Source organism: Columba livia, chromosome 3, assembly GCF_036013475.1.
Source record: "Columba livia isolate bColLiv1 breed racing homer chromosome 3, bColLiv1.pat.W.v2, whole genome shotgun sequence".
Classification (NCBI taxonomy): Eukaryota; Metazoa; Chordata; class Aves; order Columbiformes; family Columbidae; genus Columba; species Columba livia.
The window spans coordinates 75,669,666-75,694,182 of NC_088604.1; the positions used below are offsets into that span (position 1 = coordinate 75,669,666).

General features: G+C 40.8%; 2 protein-coding genes across 10 annotated transcripts; one reads left to right on the forward strand and one right to left on the reverse strand.

Moving 5' to 3' along the window:
• Positions 1–299: 299 nt before the first annotated feature.
• C3H6orf120 (chromosome 3 C6orf120 homolog) lies at positions 300–5,730 on the forward strand. Of its 5 annotated transcripts, none has more exons than XM_065057692.1 (2): positions 300–417; positions 2,488–5,730. In XM_065057692.1, exon 2 carries the CDS (start codon positions 2,533–2,535, stop codon positions 3,088–3,090), a length of 558 nt encoding a protein of 185 aa, XP_064913764.1. In that variant the 5' UTR covers positions 300–417; positions 2,488–2,532; the 3' UTR covers positions 3,091–5,730. The 5 variants fall into 5 exon arrangements, with proteins under 5 accessions (XP_064913764.1, XP_064913763.1, XP_064913765.1 ...); XM_065057691.1 differs by lacking the exon at positions 300–417 and adding an exon at positions 571–785; XM_065057693.1 differs by lacking the exon at positions 300–417 and adding an exon at positions 750–889.
• On the reverse strand, positions 4,234–23,611 carry PHF10 (PHD finger protein 10). Of its 5 annotated transcripts, none has more exons than XM_065057690.1 (12): positions 22,903–23,611; positions 20,219–20,325; positions 19,392–19,522; positions 18,486–18,563; positions 16,966–17,099; positions 16,726–16,875; positions 15,411–15,520; positions 13,704–13,857; positions 11,146–11,301; positions 6,338–6,446; positions 5,881–6,069; positions 4,237–4,458 (listed from the first exon to the last, which is right to left on the reverse strand). In XM_065057690.1, the coding sequence occupies exons 1-12, from the start codon at positions 23,518–23,520 to the stop codon at positions 4,373–4,375; spliced, it is 2,022 nt and encodes a 673-aa protein (XP_064913762.1). In that variant the 5' UTR covers positions 23,521–23,611; the 3' UTR covers positions 4,237–4,372. The 5 variants fall into 5 exon arrangements, with proteins under 5 accessions (XP_064913759.1, XP_064913758.1, XP_064913762.1 ...); XM_065057689.1 differs by having other exon boundaries at positions 18,486–18,569; positions 22,903–23,602; XM_065057687.1 differs by lacking the exon at positions 11,146–11,301 and having other exon boundaries at positions 4,234–4,458; positions 22,903–23,593.
• Positions 23,612–24,517: the final 906 nt, after the last annotated feature.

The window sequence follows — 24,517 nt, forward strand, 5'->3', positions numbered from 1 at the left end:
CGGTACACCCAGACCGAGCAGAGGCGCCTGCTGACACAGTGCAAGGTCCCCCTGCTTTTGGCCACTAATAATATAACCCCCGAACTCCGTCACGGTCCCCCGGCCGAGGGAGCACAACCGCAGGCTCCGGAGCGGGGCCCCTCCGACAGCACAGCAAACGACGCCAGCCGGGGACGCACAGGCCCGAGGCGCTGCCGGGCGCTGCCGCGGGCAGTGGGAACCCAGGCAGCGAGGCGCACCACGGCCGCCGCAGCGCCCGACGCAGGGCGGGCTGTACGAGGTGCTCCCCGTTGCCATGACGGCGACCCCGCCCCCGCCGCCCGCTCTCGCGATAGCAGTGCGGAGCGGGGCCGCCACCCGCTGGGAGGGGAACGGGCAAAGGCCGGGCGGCGACAGGAGCGCTTGGCGGCAGCGGCGGTGAGTGGCGTGCGCCGCGCTCGGCTGCGAGGCGGCGGCGCGGAGGCCTCCCCTCCTCTACCCAGCCCCGCCGCTGGCAGCCGCCTGGCGCCAGCTGCTGGGCCAGTCGCCGCCGGTGCCGCTCCCGGGACGAGCCGGGGAGCGGCGAGGCGGGAGGGACGGCGCTCTGCCCTGCCTACTGGCTTCTCAGGGGCGGCCTCCGCGCCCGCCCGCCTCCTGTCGGCCGCCGGGGTGTCCCGGGCCCGCCTCAGCCCGCCCTGGGGAGGGCTTTGCCCGCGGCCTCCCGGCCGCGCCGCGCTGCCGCACGTCCGCGAAGGCTGCTGCTCCGCCTCGCCGTGGCCCCGCCGTTGCCCCGTGGCGGGTCGGAGGTGAGCCGCGCTCCGGCCCTCGCTCGGCGAGGGGACGCCGGAACCGTCCGTGTCCGTCGGTGCCGGTCATCGCGCCGCTTGCTGTGCCGCCGGTGGGGCCCCAGGTTGGCAGGGGCGGGTTGGCAGGGTCGGTCCGCGTTCGTCCGAGCCGGCAGCTGCTTGCAGCCGCTGTCCCGCCCGCGGGGAGGGAGAGAGCGGGGGTGGGCAGAGGCGCTCGTGGCTCTGTCCAAGGTCTCCCGAAATCGCCTCTGCTTCCCAGTGCTGTTAGAGCCCCAGGACGCTTCCTCTGTCCCCAGGTAACTTCATTATTTTCTGCTCAGTTGGGGAGCTCCTCCTGTTCCTCGAATGTTTCATCAGCAATTTAGAAGTGGCAGAGAGTAAGTCCCCTGATACAGGGAGACAAAAGGCAGAAGAGTATTCTTTTCCTGTCACTATTGGGGAAAGCAGGGCAGTTTGTCAGCCTGGCAGCTTCTGCAAATGCTGTGCTTCTTTTATGCTGTCTTTGCAGAATTGTGGCCTTGCAGTATAGAGGCCTCTGGGGCAGAAAACTTGGAACTACAAAAATACTTGTTTAACTGTAAAACTTCTAAGGTTTAAGTGACATCTCAGTGGATGTAATGCAGTTTTTTTTGATGCTAGCAGGGTACAAAACAACTTACTGGTAGTCTCTATGTTTAAGATAATTGTAGTGTTGTTATGGAAGGAATGAGAGGATGAAAATCTTCATCTGAAACACGAAAGCATTTATACTTGTGGTTCCTATACTTACCCGTGATTTGCATATCAAATTCAGCCAGCTGTATGCTTTGGAAGACTTCAGCAAGGATCGGAGCTTGCTTCTTTGTACATGCACACTTAGTGCGACTGTTAAAGGACCGGAGTGCTGCCGGCACGCTCAGGCTACTCAACTGGGTGTGTGCAACAAGGTGGGAAAGGGTACAAGAGTGTTAATGTTGAAGCAGTCCTTTCCATCTCCCCTTTGCTCCTGTAACTTCATCCTTCTGTTTTGTAAGCAAGTGCTGTAAAGAGCTGAGCATTTGTATGGTAAGAAAATCTTCAGGAAAGTAAATGCATTTTTTCAGGGAAAATATGCCAAGTTTAGTCCTAGAAACAATCCACACAGCAGAAATAATGTGTTATCTCACTAGATAACTTTTTAATTCTAACTCCATTCCCACTGCAAGTCAGAAGGCATACTGCTTCAATGCATACATCTGGATTTGCACCTTTACTGTCTTCTGAAGTTGAGGGGATGGGAGAAAAAAAAGGATGCTCTGAATACCTGATACAAAGTTAAGCTTCTTCAGGCATGCAAAAGCCTTATGTTTTACTGTTTTTTCTAAACTGAGGCTAAAATCATTACTGGGTTTCAGCTCTTCTGCGTATCTGTCAAATTTGGCATGCATGCAAGTGCAATGAAGCTGAAGTCTCTGTGTCAGTTCCAGATGAAAGAACACCTGCTTGATTAATTTCTGTTTAACTTCTTTAAGAAATTCAAGCTATTTTAATCCTACAGAGTTCTGAATCTTAGCAACAGTTGTTGTTACTACTAAAAAAGAAGAAAATGTAATGACAATTCTTAACTGAAGTTGCTTAACTGTGTATGGACTTGAGGGGATTTCTACAAATTATCAAATTAAAAATATCAGTTCATTCCAGGAATGGAATATGCTGAAATCTGAATTATGTTTTGTGTTCACAGGGTAGTGCACAGAACACAAGAATAATCTGAATAGAGGTTAAGATCATGGCAGCACGCTGGAGAAGAATCCTGATAATATTTGCGGCAGCTCAAGTACTATTTGTGGTAAATACCTTTGAGGAAGAGGATGTTCCTGAAGAATGGATTCTTCTTCATGTTGTTCAAGGTCAGATCGGAGCAGGAAATTACAGCTATTTGAGACTAAATCACGAGGGAAAGATAGTACTTCAGATGCAGAGTTTAAAAGGTGATGCAGACTTGTATGTATCTGACGTGACGCTTCACCCCAGCTTTGACGAATATGAGTTACAGTCTGTAACTTGCGGCCAAGATGTTGTCCACGTCCCTGCGCACTTCCGCCGCCCCGTGGGAATAGGGATTTACGGTCACCCCTCTCACCTGGAGAGCGAGTTTGAAATGAAAGTGTATTATGATCGAACAGTTGTACAGTATCCATTTGGTGAGGCTTCCTACAACCCTGAGGAGATGGAGGCAAACCAGAAGTACTCACACTCTACAGAAGATGAATCTCAGGATGAGGAGTCTGTTTTCTGGACTATACTTATTGGAATCTTGAAATTAGTACTTGAAATTCTTTTTTAAAATTGACATACACTGGACTAAATCACACTTCAGCCTGTGAAATTGAACATGAATGACTTGCTGTAATATTTGTTGTTTCCTGAAGAGGTATTCAGGTTACTTTTCCTACACCATAAAGGAAGTGGGGGGAAAAAGCCATATTTAATTTTATATTGTAAATCCCTCCACTATATGTACAATGAGTACTTGCAGTGTTCTTTGAAGATCAAAGGCTTAAAATGAATGTACAGTTGGGATCTCGTTAAATTAACTTTAAACAGGTGCTTAGGAAAATCAACTCCAATTCAGTATTTTCTATCCTTTTTTTATAAAGAAAATAACAAACTGCTGCACTTCAGTGTTGCCTCTCAAGAGCATATTGAAAATTATTCCTTTTCTAAACAAGCATCTCCAGTAAAACTAATTAGCAATGGCTTTTGTATATATCCAAGTTGAGGAGCCTAGTGTAAAGGAAGGAAAAACCAATCAATCACCTAAGGGGATAGATGATCTATATTTTGACTGCTTATGTTCTACATCAAGTCAACCATCTGTCAGGCAGAGGTCTGTCCAGTCACTCATCACCTCTTCAAATCCATGACCTGAAATTAAGTGCATGCTACTTCTTTACTGTTACTGCTGGGAGAGTGAGCCTTCAGCTGTTGTTACTTGTCAATATGACATTTTCATTCTTCGTTAAAAGCAACACAGCTATAGTATCTTGAACTTGAGGGGTGTTTTCTTATACCTCCCTTTATAGCTTTTTGTGATTTATTTTTTTTTAATACATCTTTATGAATGTCATTGGCTTGCAAAGAAAATTTGCTGAAAGGAATTCAGAGTACATCATAAGATCAGGTCACATCCACTCTTCCTTGAAAGTTAGTTATTCCAGGAGTACTTTTTGCTTTGGTTGAGTCTTTTAAAAGAACCAGTTGCTATGCAAATAGTGTGGATTTAAATTGCTCTATTTCGTCTTTTCACAGAGCTTACTGATGAGTGCACTGAAATAAACAAGTACATTACTATAATTTTATAGAAAGGGTCCATGTACAATTTAGATTTCATTACTGAAAGCCTTCTCTTTTTAAGTGAGAATTTGGCTTGTCTGTCTCTGTCTAGACATTTTACAGGACATGATTAGTCACTTGTATCACAAAAAAATCATATAGCCAAAATTAAAAGTTTATTTGGTAAAAAGAAAAGTGGTATTGTTCCTCTTAAGAGTGGTTGGTTAAATAGCACCAAAGTATCACTTTGATTTGTGCAGTTAAGTTTTGAACAGCAAATTGTTTGGGGTTTTTTAGCCCTCCTTGCTGTTCTTCCCCCTTCTTCCTCCTCTTCTGGGTACAGGAGGGTCTTTCTGACAACAATCACAAATCCAGCGACCTAAGAAAAGAAAGTTATCAATTATTGGGAAACTACCTTTGTTACTCATCCAGTTATGCACCTTTCACCATTCTAATATGTGCTTATCTATTTGCAGTACTTCCTTTAATGTAAACAACCAGTGCTTTTCTTTCAAATGAAAGCATATTTTCTAAAAGGTATAGAAAGCAGCATGTAAAATTCATCCTCCATTACAGACTCATTACATGTCACAGCTGCCTACGCTGGTATTTATGGACCTCAAGAAGTGCCAGCACTGCTAAGGAGGTGGTTATTAGGAAAGAACTTGACAACTGCTGAGTTTGCAAGTTGTATTTTCGTGTGAATGACCACGGTTTGAGGTTATGGGCAGTTAGAGTAGAAGCAAACAGCAGTTGGGAAATGTTTGCTTTTCTGCCACAGGTACAGGGTCCCATTCCCCAAACCAGGGTCAGTTATTTCAGTGCAGTCAGGCAGCATGGATTAAACTGCTAGCAGGGGTTCATCACCAAGCTTGGGCTAAACTTATTTATCAAGGGAACAAATAAAGGGTTGAACAAACAACAGAAGCATTTAACTGTTTATATTACAACAGCTGGAATCATAAAGGCTGCTTTGGTAATTTTACAGTTTTGTAGGCTTATGATCCATTTTGTTTAGATTCTGTCCTTAGGTCAGCGTGAAAGTTAAGTCAGCCACAGAACCACCCGTGCTTCCCAAAATGGGAATGGACAGTGCATTTGAAGTGCTGTAGTTACAGGCAATACTGTCACTTTAGAACTTGCAGCCACTGAATGCTTATTCATGAACTAACTCACCACAGGTTTAGTATTACATGACAAACAACAGTACTACCAGTTTTTTTCTTGACACTGCCTTGAGTTGGCCAGCTGGTAAGAGTGACCATGTAATTTAAAGGTACAGGCTGCCTAGCATCTATGTACTTAACTTCCAGCTTTGATGTTTAAGAAAAACTTAGGAAGGAAGGGATTTAAATAGGTGTTTACAAATATTGAGCATATTTTTAAATTTAGAAACTGAAATAACAGCACAAACACTTTATTAATGTGAAAGCTACATCCAGCAATATGCAGCAATACAGCCTCTTTACAGGTTTCTTTTAAGGGAACAGGTAATTATTCTCAGTATTCTGTGGATATGGGAAAAAAAACACCTAGTTCTGAGAGAGTCTGTTCAGATTATGCTGTAAAAGCCAATTATATTTCCTATACAGGAATTGCCAGGTTAAACTGTGCACAACCAAATATACAGAAATAAAGCTTATTAAAAAGATTGGGTCCTACAGTGTGAATGTTACTTACTCCTACCCTTCTCCCTTGTTTTAAACTGTACTTTCAAAAGCAATGCATATATTAATTCTTACAGAGAAAGCCCAGTACTCAGAGGATGTGGGAAGGGAACAATTAACTCTTACTGTATTACCTGAAGGGAGAGCATCAAGCCCCACACAGAAAGTGTGATAACCACGGTCACATACATCACAGAACATCATTTCTTCTTCGTGGTGAGGCTGTCCGCATATAATGCATGTTTTACACTCCATACATTGCCAAGGATAAGTCTTAATCATAGCAACGAGCTCCGGGGTCATATCAAGGCAAGAGGGGTGGCCTAGATTAAAACCAATATTATTACTTTTGTATCTGAAACAAAATGTAAAATTAGTTAGACTGTTTGCTTTTACAGATGCCGAAAGTTCAGCTCACCTCCTGGTGAGATCCCACAGTGCACGGCCCGTGCAAGTACATGTAACGTTAGAAAGAGATGGAGTCGTAACCAAGGAGAGAAAAGGCAACTGAACTGTTGGTAGACAACTGTAGTACACTACGTATTTCCAAACTCCCTTCGGAATCCGCTTAGTGTATATGCAGATACTTACCACTGTTGTCACACTGGGAGCAATGTATAAGAGCTTCAGGTTTTCCTTTCTTGTTGGACTCCTTACCCTTCAGACAAATTCCACATATAGCATTTGGAATGACCTTTGGCTGGAAGGGTAGAAGAGGGCTATAAATTCATTCCAGAAGAATTCACAGATCTAACAGGAAATGTCATATATCTCCTTAACTCTTAAAATTAATGAACTGTTATGATGTGTGACCCTTAAAACACATGACAATAATTGATGAGCAGCAGCATTGAAATACATCACAGATTACCTACATAAAATTTTGCGTTTGGCACATGTAGCAAGTTATATGTAAATCAAATTGAAGAAAAAGCATGTACTCACTTTTTCCTATGAATTCATCAGCTAAGATACCCCTCAATGTAAATTAAATGTGACATAGCCTTAAAAAAATTCAGTATTTCTTTTTCAATATAGAATACTTCTTCATGAATCTCCATGTAGATTTCCATTTATGGAAGAAATTAAATACAACTTTCCATTTGCATTACATTTGTCCCCAGACATAGAGAACTAACTACAAAAGCAACAAACTTGGATTTTTGTCTGTTTTCTTTCAAAATACCCAGTTAGCTATGCTGTACACAGTTATATCTGTTTTGCCCTTCTTTTCATATCTGGTCATAATTGCTGTAAGAAATACACACCCTGGCATTTAACTACAGTTTTACATTAATAATCTTTCTTAAGTGATCATCTGGAGTGTATTTGGGGCCATGAGATCGATTTAAAAGGTAAGAGAGAAATAGCAAGCTGTTACAATGAGTAACATTTATGTATGTTTTGTGTGTCCCAACCCAAGAGATGAACCAATGGAGTTGTATCCTGATGAGGACCAAGGAAGAAGTAAGGCATTACAGATTTCAGAAACATTTCAGTAGTTATATTTTTGAACTTTGACCTCTGCATCATGAAATTAGCGAGAAATGTGGTTTGAAATTACCATAGTACTCACTGATGTTAAATCCACTAGTGCCAGAGTTTTTAAAAAAATGTTGCTGCAAAGATGCAGCTACTAGAGGGAGTTCAAGGCATACCCTGTTTTCTAAGGAACTGAATGGCTCATCAGTAAAAGAGGAGAGTCCCAGTCAACTACCAACCACATGTGGGGAGAAGAATGAAATTTCATTGTAAAATAAATTTTTAAAAACTGAAAGCTATATATGAAAAAAAAAATTACTGAAAACTTTTGCAATACAATGTATCTTTAAGTGTGTTTATTTCCCCATTCATTTCTTGGTAGCACCTAGCAAGGTAATTAATATCTTGACTCATGTTTTCTGAAGTTTTCAATCCACTTTTTAAGTTAAAACATGGCTACAGTCTGCTTCAAACTGTCTGATCTAAAGAGTTTTATTTAAGAAAACAAAACACCATACCAGATGTTTATAGGTAACTTCCTTCAAAAGATGACAGAGGCATTCATACTTTTTTTTTTTGCTTATTTATTTTAAAAAAGCAGAGTCAACCTGTTTTATACATAAATATAATAAAACAATAAAAGAAATCTAACATTCACAAACGTCTCTACAAAATAATAAATATAATGGAAGCAAAACCACACATAAACTCTTTTACTGTTAACTATTCTATGTGTCCTACATGTATACATTTATACCCTGCTCCTCCCAACAAAAGTGGCACATGCTTAAACCTTGTCAGTGTGGCAGCATTTACCCTTCCGTTGTTTAGGCTACATTCTAATTTTTTTTTAATTGTGTTTTTATCTATTTCTAAGTAAACCAAACCTTTCTAGAATAGCAAGTGCACTTTTCTAATCAGAATTCTAGTTTGTTAAAGATTTGTATTTGACTGCCTTTCATGTACAGCAGCATACTCCCTTGTGCTCCAGCAAAACTAAAGTGAGCTACTTTTCAATCACTGTACCTGCGCTAGGGTATGTGCAGTTAACACACAATTCTAAAGTTAGACACTGATATAGATGCATTTATTAACAATGCTTCCATATATTCTTACTTCACTCAATTGTGTTCATTAGAAATATTGTATGTTGAGGGGTGAGTATCACAGCCTACTAGTAATAAAGTTCCAACAGTTGGAAGTATTTTTACAAAAATGAAAATTAAAAAAAAGCAAGACTATTCACATTTCAAAACAGTTCAAGTTCTACCACCATAAATGGCTTTTAGAAATGTTATGAAAAAAGACTATCAAATCCAAATGGGATGTCATAATACCCCATCTGATTAGAGGAAATTTTGCTTTCTACATCCTCATCTTACTGGGATAAGGAAGGGAGGGAAAATTAATGGAGAGTCAAAATGATGACTGCCTGCTCTGTAAGTTTTCACTTTCATGCTGCTGTGGTGCAGGTCTCAAAGTAAGCATTCCAACTACACCATTTTTATAAGGTCCTATTCTGAATGCAAAGCGTTCCATTTTCATATACAGTGACCTGAAAAAGAAGTGTTGCAAAATATAGTTTCTCAATACATTTCAGTTTTATGTGCAAAAAATATCCTGTACTTTTAACAGTACCCTGTGTGTGCAATTGTAATAGCCAGTCCTGCAACAAAGACTCACTACTTGTAACATGACAAAATGTAAAACACATGCTAATCGTTCTTTGTTAAAGAACCGACAATAAAAATGGCTCCATATAAAATACATTATTTCTTTTACTCAAAAATAAGTCAGTGGAAATGCGTGAATCCTGTAATATTCATAATGTGTCTATAACTATATATTTGCACATTGATGCCATAGCAATTATCCTTCAATTTCAACTACGTATAACCAAAAGATTACTATCCTACAAAAATAGTCAAATATTAGAGAACAATACAGATCAAAAGTATTACAAAGATTGAGAATTCACAGAGACAACATTTAAAATCAGCTAAGCCTTCAGCCCGAAGTGCCTTAATATTTAGGCACATATGGTATATCATTATCTGGTGGTTTTATATAATAACACACAACAATCTTTCTGTCCTATCAGTTAAAAGAGCTCATGTAATTGGGTTTACTGAAAGTGTTTAAATGTTCCCACAAACATGAAAGCAAATCCTCTCACCCTCCCAACACAACATCACCACCTTTTACTTATCAACAGCCTGATGGCTGATAAAAGCAGGGTAGGCTGACATTGCAAAGATGTGGCACTGTAAGTTTACAGTAAAACATTTGTTACTAACACGATTCTGAACCAAGAAGTAATTGCTACAGGGATCCATTTTCAAAATGCAATGCTGTACACTACCATTATTCTTCTACAATTTGAAGTTCAGAACTTTGCAAAAAAGTTCTGCTCCACCAGTCCTCTCTCTGCGCATTTGTAAGGCCATTAAAAAGATTGAACTAACCAAACACTCAGGCATCTCACAGCTAAGTTAAACTTCGTAAACCAGTGGCACACAATCTCTAATGTCAAGTTAAACAAAGCTAAAAAAATGTCAAGCTCCATTTTTGGATTTCATGTTCATGGGAATATCAGCATGCATTCTGTGTCTACAATAATTTGTAAAGTTACATATAAAAAAATATACATATGGTACCACAGTCTAAATCTCCATAGTTTGCATATTTCTTAATAAATTCCTGAAAAGAGAAAACGCAACTAGAGCTCACTATCTGTTACGAACATGTACGGATACTGTATGCGGAGAAAATTTATCAAAGCTGTCTAATTCTTGCTGGAAATTAGCTTCTTAAGGTTAGTGTTTATTTACTGTTAACTTGGTAAACACAAACAGTAAATATTTATGAATATAAAATACAAGCCATCAACACCTCACTTTCGCTGAGACAGTTTCTCAGTATGCACGATCTTGTCACTGACAAAGATTTTCCTTTTTCCGTGTCTCTTAACAAGCATTCCTGATTGCTAAATACTAAAGCCTATCTTAATGTAGTGTTTTCCCTCTTTATGGGTCTATTCAATGGAAAATTCCTTTCAGCAGAACAGGACTAGGCAATAATGTGCTTTGAAACTGTTATATACAGATCCTCTCTTAGTATGCAGAATAATTACAAAAAATGCATGTCAATTCCCATTTCTTCGGAGAAGTATTTTTATCTTACTATTATTTTTTATCTTAAATTCTGAAATTATTATGCAGTAACACTGATGATTCTGGTTTTAGGTTTGGCAAGCACTGCTTGACAGCTGAAATGCCTTAATAACCTCATTGAGTTTTTAGCTTGGATAAAAGCATATCGCCCACAAATGTTTCTACATAATATGAACTACATAAAAAGCTATTCTCCATAAATTGTTGAAATGGTTACATAGTGTTGCCTATACAACTGTAGTAAGCTTCTTGCCTTCCATCCTGTGCATTGTTACATCTCAGGATGAAAGGCTGTATTTAAGATGAATATCATAACAGTATGTTCAGCCACACAGCTGCACTTTACAGCACTGATCTCTGGATATGCTGCCATACTGAGCAGTAGAAAAAAAATAACGGATACTGAATGCTAGTTTTGAACTGGTAAATCATTCTCACTGCTACGTTAAGACAGACAGAAAGCTGCAGAGTTCCAATGATAAACCCACAATGGACTTTTCTGGTGTTACTGACTGGGAAACTGGAAGTTAACAGAAACAGAGGCCACTGTATTGCTAGAGTAAAGGAAAGCCCCACGTGAAATAAAAGCAAAAAGGAAGTAAGGAAGCAAACAGATGGAGCGCACAACAGGAGAGCAGCTAGTGAAGTACAGCAAGCAGAAGTTCCATATTACTGAATAAAACCAAATATTTCAGGGAGAGGCTCATCAAGAAAGAAGTTCAGTCAGGGGCTCTTTTCTTCTGCCTTGTACCCAGGAACTGATTTGGATAATACAGAACGTTTGGAACCATCTTTTCTTGGAGTAGCACTTTTGTCTCTTGTTTTTTGTCTTCCCTGAAAAGAATCCTCCTGGTTGTCTGTGGCGCAATCACCTTCAGATACATTGCCAGACGAATTGTCCTATAATAAAAATACCATAGCTATATTTTTTATTTTTTTGGGTAGACAGACAAGTCTTTCCTATGCCTTAGAGCCAACTGAGAATGATATGTTTTTCCTTCTGCAAAAGCATGGAGTACAACACAATGTAGATTATGAGCAAAGATGTTCTAGATTATTTTTTCTCATGCTAAGACACTGGCATTAGCAAAAGTACTCATGTCTTGCAATTGGTTTTGACACCAGAATGGGGAACATAACAGGGTAATTCTTTGAACCATTTTCCTTCAAAAGTCAGCAAGAAATCCACTATATGCAAGATGTTTACAAAATAAAGGGCCAGAAAAAGTTTAAAGTGCCCTTGCCATGCTTTTAAAGTGTATTACAAGATAGCACTGCCTTGAATTAAACATGTGAAGGTTTTTTTTTTTCTGCCACCCTCATCTGTTACTTTCACCAGGAACAATCTAAATATTTCATTTGGATTGCAGCACAAGAATGCCAAAGGCAAAACACGCTTTGGTATTTAATACAGTACTAAACAACATAATTTTTGCTGCAGTTATATCCCCCATTTTGAGGAATGGGGAGACTGGAAAGCAGGGAAGAGGTTCAAAGAGGGTGAGATTGATATAAGCATAATTAAGAGCAGCAGCACAAGATTTTTCCCAGGAAAGTGTTAATTAGGGCCTTCAAAAAGCTCCAGAATAAAGCAGTATGATTACACATATTTATTACAACAAAAACGAAAAGGCCAAATAACAACAGTGCCCTACAGTAAAAGGCACTCTGTGCAAACATAGTAGTAATCAGACTACGCCCCAGGGCCTAAAATCAAAACAGACAAAACAGACACAGGCAAAGGAGGAATGTAACACAAAAGTAATACAAACCATGACAAAAAGAAATTGTATATTTCACTGTTTTTTTAGGGCCATGGTTATTCAGGAAAGGTTCATTAAAACACTGGACCAGGAAAATTGCTACCTGACTCCAGCAATGGGGAGATCATAAAGGAAAAAGCATAAAACATATTGTAGGACTCACCAGGGAGATCTGACTAATGGTAGGTAGCCCAAAACTGCAGAAAAAAAGGCCTGACAACTGCCCACCTTTGTGTTCAACAGGTATTTTTCCTGAACACTATGCTCCAACGACTAGCAAAGAACCTCTACTCCCATAGTCAAACCCACTTCACAGAAGCCTCATTTTTTATTTTCCCTACACTTTTCCAACACAAGGACAACATTATCCATTTTGCATTCTGCCACCAAAATGACTTCTAAACTTCTGAGGAAAATGAAAGGATAGTCTGCTTGGTCTAGTTATTTTACCATTAATAGGAACTGAAGTCAGTGAAAAGTGAACTGAGAAGAAATGGTTAAAGATCAACTGTAAAAAAATGGACTATGATTACACCAAAGTCTTAGGTTCATATTTAGTATGCTAAGTTTATATGTTGGCTTTCCGTCCCCCACCCCTCAAAAACTGCAAGCAGAAAGGGTGTACAAACAGCTATCTCTCCCTTTTTAGAGTACAAGCTGACACCTTCCTTTATTCTTCAGTTATGAGTATCTTATGACTATCCAAACAAAATAAATGTTTATCTGGCAAAATTTAGCATTATATATACCCACATTCTAACATGTTTGTCAATTGAACTAGAAACTGTTAAATGCACCTGTGATTTTACATTCCATTTCTCTTAAACTTCTGGAAAGTGCTTATCACCAACATACTAACTACACCAGTATGCCACTGGTTCACTTTTACTTGGACAGCTCATCTGAAGCTCAAATGCTCTTGAGCTACTACTATGAAGGTAGGTATGTGAAAGTTTCCCTTAACTTCCAGTAACAGGTAATTTTCCATTTGCATAAATGGACTGTAAACATCTTTTAAAAGATGTATTGTAAAGCAAAAAATCAGTGCTTTTTACTTTAAATAGTAATTAAGTAATTATTTCTGTATTCAGTACTTTGTGCTTCATCACAAGAAGAAAAAGTTATCAGACTATCAACGTCTTTGTTTCAGTGATAAGATTCTGCAGGACTTAAATAGCAAAATATGCTGCAATCTGAACTACAATGTTCATTCCCCTCAGAAATGCTAGCAGCTTCGCCCTGGGGAAAAGGGCATAACTAAGAGCTGCAAGGTAACAAAGATTCTTGAAATTTCTTTAAAACAAAGGAAGAAAGGGCCTGAGGTTCCAAGTATTGGTTTAATTTACTTTAAAATGGAGCAAAATGGAAAGCCAGATAGCAATGTTATAAAATAAATAGAAGTACTAAAAAAGGGAATATTTTTAGTCTATGATTCTCCTTCATTTTGCAAATGCTAAAGATTCTACAAAGGAATTATTGAAACTAACAAAAGTGAAGGCAAAGGATTTTTTGTTGAAGAATACTTTTAACTTGTCTCACCGAATTGCCTTTGGTTTTCCGTTTTTCATCACCTCGCCCTTCCTCTGCATCATCTGAATCTCCATCACTGTCTAACGCAGGTAGCTCTGGATCCAAAGGAGGTTCATAAAGAGCTGTGTTTAACGGCAGGTAACGAAGTTCATCTGGAGAGTATCTTAAGTTTAAAAAAAAAAAAAAAAATAATCCATGTGTACTTCCTGCATAAATATTAAGTAACACAGCATATACGGACTTCAATGACAAAGAGGAAGAAAAGCTGCTTTTTTCCAGGAAGCCGCATAAGAACATGAAGCTCTGAAAACACAGGAAACACACTAATTTATCCTCACAAATGTAATACCATCTAGGACTTGTCATCTTTGTATAGCTGATATTTGTGGAACACAGGAAGAGTATATTTGCAATGTTCCAAACTTACCTCATCATAAAAGGCCACTTGAACCTCTAAAAGTTTTTAATCAATCCAGGTTGCTATGTCCAGCAGACTATACTTTGTTTATAAATGTACAGCATCCAGCTAACATGTGTACAACAATTCTAATCCAGGGCACACAAAAAGGAAGGGTACAAAGCAAAGCAAGTAAAGATTATAGCTGTATGTCTGAGCTACTTGGCCACTGAATAATGAAAAATGCAAATAATGTAATTTCAGAAGAATGTGAAGATCTAATCACATTGCTTATAGCTAGATACAGCTTAACATGTGTAATCCACCTTTTTTTACCTGAAATACTAAGAAAAAAGTGAAAGTCCTCTACTATCAAGGACAAGAATTGTAAGAGGTAGGATATTATTTTGATGCCTGTTTTGAAAGGTTATGTCCTCCATTAAGAAGGACAAGCAGCTTCCCTTGCAGCCAAGCGCAAAACAAAGAAGATATCTAGCATTTCCATTTATTTAGAAGATCTCTAATAATTCTATTAATTTAATAAAATTCAAGTCCTTCAAGAATGCCCTGTAACATGCAAATTTGGGATGGGCTGTACACACACATACTGGAATGAGCAAGGCATATGCAGATGAAGAGCTTCTTTAAAGAAAACCGCATTTATAGGACGAGCATATCCCTGTTGTACAGTTGGTAAGACTTAGGCAAAAATTTTCAAATCAGTATGCGTTTGTCAAATGGGAACATGCCACCAGTAGAGTCCTAAATTTGTGTAGACAGTCAAGTACACATTTGCCATAAAATACAAAGATCCAACTACTAATACCTTTCTCTCTGACCCACAAATGCAACATTAAACTTGGCCCACAAGACCAGTTATGGGTTTTTTTAAGTTAAAAACTTTCTAAAAATTTTTAAAAGGACAGTAAGACTGTGACATAGAAAACATCTGATGACAAGCCAGCATTACAACATTCTGATACAGCAACATTAATCTCAGCACACACACAGAGGCGAATGATAAGTAAACACATGCAAGGGGCAGGAGTGAAATCAGTGTCTCCTTCTACCACAGCAAGTATCTGAGCAGACCACGTCTCAGGCATCGCAATACGTCAGCAGAGACAATAACTCTTGCAGCCAGTAATGTTTTGTTGACAAAAGCTGTCATGCTACGCATCTATTAGACTAGCAAGTGTCTCAAGCAAAAAATTAATTCAAAACCTTATAGTCAGTACACTGAAATATTTTCCATCTGCTAGATGTAGAGAAAACAGAGCAGTGCAACAGAATCTGCAGTTAGGATGCTTATAAAATACCTTTTGTAGTACTCCTGGAACTGGCCGGGTATGAGAGCCACTGGATAAGGACTAACCTTTGTTCTCTCTGTAGGCAAGATTTTGTATTTTCCTTGAGGCACCTGGATAATCTGTATTGTTTAATGCAAAACAATGAAGTTTTCATTTCAAATACAAAATTTTGAATCATCCTTACCCTCTAACCTGCCTCTCCCCCCCCCAATTTATTTTAACTAGCCAGACTCTCCCTTTTATTGAGTTGTAACAGCTACCCGAGTTCTCCTGTGGGGAATCCAATTTGCTAAAATGGTAAGAAATACCACTCACAACATAGTGTTACGGATTAAGTCCGATCGGTAGGTGTTTAGTGAGCAAAACAGATATTACTTCCAACAGTGTATTATGCAAAATTGTTTAAAAAAATCACATCTAACAACTAAAACAGTAAACATCAACTTCTGTGACTAGCATCTTTAGCATGAATTATCATTGCTATGCCATATTGGTAGCAGATAGCAAGAATATGCCCATCTAACCCCGAAACCACAGTGTAGTCTCAAAAAATCCCATTAAAATGCGCATACATGGAAAGGAGAAGCTTACACAGAAGTCTTCTTTCCCTTAGAGAAATAAAAGAAAAAAAACAACAAAACCCCAACCCTATCCGTTATCTTGTCTCTAACATGGGGCAATATCAGAAAAATGTTAACTTTCCTTAATAGATTGTCACATAGTAATTCGCATAGAGAAAATTTTTGCTCTACTGTTTCCACGCAACCAGAACAGTCCTGCTCCAAAATGCCAGCTAATATTTTTTTTTAAGTCAGACAGAGAAGCATGAAATATATCTAATACAAAAACAGTGTTATACCTAACAAAAACAAGGGTATAAAATTGACAGGCAGCACTCTTTTAGAGGACAGCTTACTTTTTAACTTCAGGTATTGTTCAGGCAAAATTTTGGAAGTATTCCAAAAAAGACTTAGCCATTTATATCATTAGACACAATAGCAACAGAAGCTTTTTAGTAAGCTAAACACCCCTCTTAATTTTAATCGTCAGGCTAAAGGCAAGACCACAAAGTAACACTGAAATTTCTAAAGCTTCTTGGGACAAGTATTTTCAAGTTAAAAGTGTTCACATTAAATATACTTGAGATTATTATTTTAGTAGTATTACCCATTTAACAGCAAAATGGTTTAAGACCCTACATGACTGAAACAAAAGAAATCAAAAGCCTAGATACTAAAATAGTTAAAATGGTACCATGGTCAACTTTACTAAAGCAAGCAAGTAGCTACCTATTGACATTGATAAGAAATGAAAATGTGCCTACATGTGTTTGTAAATCAAAGTAGGCTCTTCTTTCTTCCATCCGCTCTCGGTTTAAATTACTGTTGAATTCTGCAGCTTTCTTGGCAGCTTTTTTAATATATTCTGGAACTTTACTGGCTTCTACTTTCTGTGTGTTCTGCTGCTGCATTTGCTAGAATAAAAATGATTTTATTAGTTCACATAGATTTCACTATCAGTTTGAGAACAGATCTGGTTCACTTAACATATGCTAGTGACTTACAGAGTACTCTTTATAATGATCTGTTATTCGCTGACGTTCTTTCTCTTGCAGTATAACAGAATACTCAGCATGTTTGGCAGGGTATTCTTTAATCATAAGATCAATTACTTCATCGCTACGCAAAGCTGTTAGACCTAAAATAGATAAAAGTAATAATGATGTTACCTGGCAAAACTAACTGTAGGTTATTTTTATCCCACAACTCCCAATTTTCGGTAGCTAAAGTCAATAACCTGCTGTGCACAATGCTCTTCTCTCTCAAGGAGTGAAACTTGTGCCATTTAGCTTTCAAGGCTGACCAGGAATTTGCCTCTACCCAAGGCGGTAAGGCTCGTTTCTTTTCTTGTTACACCTACAGACTCCTTCACAACGATGCAGCCACCTACTAAACTTCCCTATGAGACAGAACCTCTTTTCTAAGTGGGACCTGGTCAACTGTTAGTTTCAGTTTCCAATACTGGTGAAGTGCTAGTTTCATTAACTTGCAGAACCATAACTGAAATTACGATGTTTACACCACCTCTTCTATACAAATCAATGAAGAATCACTATGAGGGCAATTCAGAGCAGCAAACCACACAGACTCCTGACTCCTAATTAAAGCATTTGAAGTTCAGAACCTGGAATGCCTCAGCTTGCAGCTACAAAGCAGAACTCCTCCTTTAAAGGTTCCAACACAACTAATCTCCAACCACTGACAACAGAATGGAGGTTGACTTAGGTTACTACCACTGATTAGAAACACAACCTTAAAAAATTAGGATAGCTAACTCAGCACATATCTCTACTGGATAAATAAGGCAGAATATAGCATTTTGCTTCTATTGATAAAAAGAAGACACTGTTCTCTCCCGCATATTTAAGTAGAAAAACAAACAAGCAAACAAAAAATTAAAGAGAGCTGGAAGGTGGGAAATAAAGGTGGTATACCAAACACTGCCAGTATACAAAATGAAACTACGTTTTTACAGCCTCAAGATACACAGAAAAACATGCAAGAGGCACCATTTAATCTCTAATATGCTTCAAGTCACATGTATTAGCAGAGGAAGAGAAAAACACTTCAAGCTCTCTCAACATAAGTCGCAATGACATAATTCCATTTCAAGTACACTGAAGTGCTTTAATACACACCTTTCTAACTTCCAAAACATAAGCTGAACCATGATACATTACCATTTGCTGAACTCCAACTGACTCAATAGAACAAGACTGACGTACTTTTTAATTTGAAAAATTATGGTGTTCTCCTTTCTAGGGGGAGAAAACGGTTCTAAAAGTTAATTCACAACATAGAATGGAATTTGCTAAGTAATTAGAATAGATTCATTTTTTTTTTAATAATAAATCTTGAATACTGATACCTCATAGCAAATTTACACAAATATTAAACCAGTTTTCATTTTGGAAATTACTTTTTAAGTTGAGTGATACAATTATTCTCTATCAAACTGAATCATATTTTCAGTGTGTCATATCTCTAATATTGTAACAAAGACTTCAACAATTTGTTTTCTTACCTAGTGTGCACTGTGTCTCTGTGATAACATTTAGTTCTCTGAGGTAGAGTTTCTCCTTATGAGACAGATCTCGTCTTTCTAAATCTCCAAAGAAAACAAAAAACAGCAATAAAAATGTGTGTTGTTACTCAAACTCCCCCGTAAACAGTGCCAAAGTATTCTGACAACTTCATTTCCAGGCAGCGAGAGTCTGTATTATACTACTATTCCTACAAACAAAATAATTTTAAACATTAATTTTAAATTTACTATACACTGTAGGGACACGGTCAACCTTCCTGAGTACCCTGCCTGTAGTTATGATTTACAGAAATACTGAAGAAACCTGACATACGAGCATGGATGCAGAAAACACTATCAAGCACTGAAGGTATATTCCTTTTTTTTTTCCTTTTAAAATGCCTTTAAAAAATAAATTCCATGACAGAAGAATCAGACTTGACAATTCTGAATAATGAAGGCTCAAATCCTAGAACATCCCCAATTAATTTTTTTAGAATTCTTCCACAGCGTAGAAACGTTGCCACAGCTCAGGAAAAAGAACACAGACATATCGCTATATAGTAGGAAATCACAAACAAAATACTTCAAAATAAAATTGAGGTCAGTTTTCCAATGTCACTTGCTGATCTAACCCCCATATCAGACTTGTCCACAGATTTTCAGTGGCAATACCAAAAGGTCTTAAACTACTTCGAAAACCATAAGATACATTTTCCATATGCCAGTAACAAAAACAGAGTGTACAACATACATAATTCAAATCTGCTTTTGCCATGGTCTCTTTTTTTTAATCAGTTGGCTCACGCTATAGTCAAAGAGATACAGATTGCATCCAAACTGTACAAAGACCAAGATTTTTAGAAAAACAAAACAAAACAACAAACAACTTTTAGAAATAAATACCTGGATATTTTCTTTTAAATGATGTCACACCCAAATATTCACTGACTTGCTCCTGAAGCATATAGTACTCTCCCGTTTCATCAGGTGGCCACTTGTATTCTATCAGGTTTTCAGCAGGAAAATAGCTGTATCTAAGACCAATGTTAGAACAAATGAAAGAACTTTTAAAAGGGGTACTTACGTTTTGAGAAATTCAATAATTTAATTGATTAATTAAATTATTTAGATCAATGAGCATCTACGAAGTTGGACCAGTACTTTAGAATGCATCCTGTTAACCCAATTCAAAATCACTTTGTTACACCCCACCTCACATATATTTCTCCAAAGCACCATTCACAGAATCACAGAATCGACTGGGTTGGAAAAGACCTCAGAGATCATCGAGTCCAACCCTTGGTCCAACTCTAGTCCATTTACTAGATCATGGCACTAAGTGCCATGTCCAATCTCAGTTTAAAAACCTCCCTCAATATGCTGAGGGACAAAACGTGAAGAAAGGGATACCCATGATACCAGGCAGGACACGAGGAAAAGAAGGTACTACAGTGTTAAAATTCATTCAAAAAATCTGTAATGTTATAAAACCACATAAGCTGTGCTTCTGTTTGTAAATTAGATGCAGCACATTTTGTGTCGTTATAAAAGAAAAGGTCTTAAAATATGCTGCGAAAAAAAGACAGCTAGCTACTCATAGGTCATGGCCTCAATTTAGAAAGATATATGAAGAATATACAACCAAAGAAAGAAAAGCTAATATTGAAGCATATTGAACAATACAATTAGACTAGCAATAAAAAAGTGGAAATTGTAAAAAATGGTATTACCCAAGGTCCTGACTAGAAGTTTCACAGCTCCGCGAACTGTCCCCTGAGCCCATACGTCGTCTTTTGGATGGCTGGCTGCCATCATTGGAATTTTCTTCTGTGTCATCCTGAAACAGAAATGCAGAGAAATATTTAAAAAATTAAGAGTATTCAGCAGATACCATAAAGCATAAAAAAATATTGCAAGGCAATTCACAGTTTAAGAATACTTGAACTACTGAGCTATTTAATAACACTCTTTACAAACAACTCATAGAACAGTTTCCACAGCAAACTATTATTTGCTGTGAACTAGCTGCATGACACATAGTGGCACAGATGGAGAATTTAGTTGTTTCTTACCTGTTGCATAGGTGAAGCACTGAAAAGACAGAGCTGTGGCTCTGACCACCAATTTCATCGTTCTTGATGTAAACTACCTACAGCATCAGCATGGCCAGACAGCTGTAAGGACCCAGCAAACTTCCCTCACCAGTGGCAGTCAGAGACAAGAGTAATTCACTTCCTCAGGCTATCTCTCAAAAGCAACAGCAATGGCAGAGCAAAAACACCAAGCCCTTGCTAAAAGCTGACGCTTATAAAATCAAGGGAAATACTACCTACTACCAAATGCAACACAGGAGTTTCCAGACATACAGTTAAAATAAAAGGAATGGTATACAGCTTACAAAATATATGATTATGGCAAGTGGCAAAGACTTTTGTGGGAGGGGGGAAAAGAAAAAAATAGAGAGAGAAAACTGAAGTTGTATAGCAACAGATACAGAGACAAATTTCATTTTCAGAACAAAGCTATTACAATGAAACATTAAGAAGTTAACTTACAGGTGTCACTATTCAGATTTCATGAGATCTAAATAAAGGGAATGAAGGGTGAAGAGTTCTGTAAAATCTAGGAGACAAATAATTCCATTTGCCTTCTTGTACTTTTCACTGCTTTGTTGTCTAATAACGCTATATAAGTCCTACCTAGTGCCCAGTATCAACAACTCTCAAAGTGTTCAGTGATCAGCCTTGCATGATTATAAGGGAGAAACAGAAGGCAGATTTGTTCAAGTGAATCACCTATTGTGAACATCAGTAGAGGCAAGAACAAGATAGTTCTTTAAGTAACCAAAATCCTAAAGTGGAGTAGTATGGAAGAATCATGTTTCATAACTTTTGTGAAAAGTTTAAGAATTAAACCTTTCAGAAACAAACGGATCAAGCCCACAACTATACTCATGTAGTAGATAATAATAAGAACAACTATTAAGGTAATGTGGCCTTAGCTAATATAACCTTAGCTAATGTTTTTCATTCTAGTACGCTTTATGTATCACATGACCATGCATATCCTTTAAAAAGATTCCAGCAAATGAGAATACATTACTTTTGTTATGCATCATTTCACAGTACTATGAACAAGACAAGCCATAGGGAAAAAACATTAGTCTCCTGTATTTTTTGTTTATTTCATGTTTTTCACAATTCTTTACATTTTTTCTTTCTTGTGCAGTAGTACCTTTCATACCATGGAATAAAAACTTAAAACTTAATGAAACCATGCTTTCTTAATGCAGCTATACTTAAAGAAACAGCTAAGTAGCTAGTCTCCACTAGTATTACTAATAATACTACTTCCTAGTATTTCTGAGAAAACCACGTATAAACTTTATTAGACAAACCAAGTAGCAGTCCCAAATCAAACCAATATTGCACTATTTTGTGACAGCTGTGTCATAGCTATGTCTGTGTAGTTCATTCCTACTTCCCACATAGAACAATAATGCACTCCAAACCTGTTTAGCTATTAGACAAAAACATGAACAGGGCCAAGTCCATGCTTTGCTACACCACAGCTACAACGAGACTTCAAAACATTTTTAAAAAATAGATCTCAATCTGACAGTTAAGAGGAAGTGCCTTGCATCAGTTTCTCCTTTTGCTTTGAAATTTTCTTTTATTCAATTCGATATCATTAAAAATATAAGCACCCATACCACAGGAGAGATCAATGTCCTCTATTTCCATCTCTGCTTTCCTATTTGCTGAAAACTTCAGCAAATTCAGTCACAGGCTCACAGACGAAAACACTCCAGGAAAAGGTTATATTACAAATTCCTGGTACGTCTATCAACTAGAAGATCGATGTATCAATCCTCTATTATGCAATCGGAAAGCCTGAATTACCAAGATGTCTTCAAAAAGTAACTGCCGATCTGCAGCCGAGCGTGGCTGCAGAAACAAGAGCCAAGTACTTGGTGCTACAAGCCCAAGGAGTTCCCGGGAAGAGTGGGTACTATTTAGCAGGCCTACGCAGAACAGCCTGCGACTACACCCAAACTTTGCCGGGTGCGACGCTGAGGCGCCCAGCGCCAGCGGTGCCCAGCGAGCCCCCACGCCGCAGCCGGGAAGTCGCGTAAGGACTTTTCGGGAGGAGGACAGCCCGGGCACCCCGAGGAGCCTCCTTCCCCCAGCCCCGGACACGCACTCGAACTTCGGCCCGGGGCGGCGGAGGGCGCCAAAGCTCAACAAGAGGCCGCCCGGATCCCCTGGGAGGTGTAAAGGGAGCCTTGGGGAAAGGGGGGTCACGGCGCCCACGCCGGGGAGCCGGGCGAGGCCTCCCGCCGCTGCGGCTGTTGCGTCGCAGCCCCGGGCCGCCGCGCTGGGCCCGCAGTTCCGCGGCCGCCGCCCGCTCTCACCTTCAAGGACTGGGCGCCGGGCGTGGCCGGGTCGCTGTCGCAGAGGCGCGGGGACAGGACGGCCGCCATGACCGCCGCGGGGGCCGCCGCCGGCTGGGCGAGGAGAAGCGCCGCCGCCGCGCGACCCGGCCTCGCGCCGCGCCCGGCTCCGCCCCCCCTTCCCCTGCGGGGGGTGGCAACGGCCCCTACCGGCCAGCTCGCGCACGAGCGCGGCGGCTCGCGCAGCTCCTGCTCCGCCCCCCTCCGGGCAGCCCGCGGCGACCCCGGCCCGCGTCTCCGGACGGGCACCCGGCCCGCCCCGCCGCTGCCAACTACGCCGCCGCGGGGGCCCAACGCCGGGGCCCCGCTGCCGCTGCTGCCGCCGGCGCGCCCTCCTCCTCCTCCGGCCGCCGCTCGGGCGGCCGCGCGGCCCGTCCGCGAGCGCGGAGCCGAGCCGCCGCGGTAGCGCTTGGGCAGCAGCGCGGGGCGGAGGGGCAGCATCCCCCCGCGGTGGTTAGCGTCGAACGCCGCCGCCGCTGACCAGCGCGGGAGCTGGCACCCAGCAGGGCTGAGCTGCTCCGCCGCCAGGCTCCCGTCTCCGGGAACGTCAGCCGGGGACGAGCTACGTTTGTGAACCATCAGCCCCCGCAGGAGGGGTGTACGGGGGGCGGGGGGCGCACTCGGAGGAGCCGGCACGAGCGCGCTCGCCCCTGCGAGGGGGGCGCTTGAAGCCAGCCCCGCCGCTGCGCGGAAGCGCCGAGCCAGCTGCGCGCCGAAGGCGCCGCGCACCACGTCCCGCTCCCGCCGCTAAGGCCGGGCTGAGGCGGAGCGTGGTCCTCCCCGGCACGAGAGACCCTCGTCCCGCCGGCGCCGGGGCGGCGCGCGCGCGCGCTCGCACGCGCGCAGCCGGCTCCATGGCCGCGCACGGCCCCCGCTCCGGCGAACAAAGCGCTGAGCCGCTCCCCGGCGGGACTCCCGGCCGCCGCCCCAGGGGCTCGCCTCGCTGCGGGGCTGCGCCCACACACCCCCGGGACCGCAGACTGCTCCCCGGCCCTCGCGCTTTGCCCGTACTCGGCTCCAAAGGCGCTCAGAGCCTAGCAGGCCGAGGGGCGTGCAGAAGCACCACCGCCTTGTCCGTGTCGGCACGCGTTTGCTATCAGCTATTAACAGTACAACCGACGTGGAAAAGGAATCGGCACTCCACTTCCACACACGGCAGTTTCAAAAGCACTTCACATATCTGCTGGGGTCTTGTTTTTCAAAATATAACAATTTCTATCCTTGCCAATTCTATGGACCAGCCATCAAAAGCCTCATTACCAACCATTTTGTCCTCCTGCCTTTGCTGTCAGCAGCCACTCAAAATTATCAATTCAGCCAGTTCAGCACCTAAACACCAGCTTGAACACAGTTGATATTAATGCGAATTTAACGCCCAGGGAAGCTAAAGACTAAACTCACACATCATTTGAGGCAAACGATTGGAAATCCACACAAATGTCTAAGCATGTGAGAGATGGCTTCCCTCCCAGCCAGGTTCCTACACAGACTGGCGTTTTATCAAAGATACGACCAGGAAAAACAAAACAAAAAAGCCCACGGCCTTTTCTTTCAAAGAATATGGATACCTGAAATT

Coding starts and splice junctions, on each gene's coding strand:
- C3H6orf120 (XM_065057692.1), top strand. CDS start 2,533: ATGGCAGCACGCTGGAGAAGAATCCTGATAATATTTGCGGCAGCTCAA.
- PHF10 (XM_065057689.1), bottom strand. CDS start 23,520: ATGGTTCACAAACGTAGCTCGTCCCCGGCTGACGTTCCCGGAGACGGG. Junction 17,100..18,485: donor AGAGACACAGTGCACACTAG/GTAAGAAAACAA, acceptor TATCTATTTTAG/GTCTAACAGCTTTGCGTAGC. Junction 13,858..15,410: donor TTCCAGGAGTACTACAAAAG/GTATTTTATAAG, acceptor TTTAAACTTAAG/ATACTCTCCAGATGAACTTC.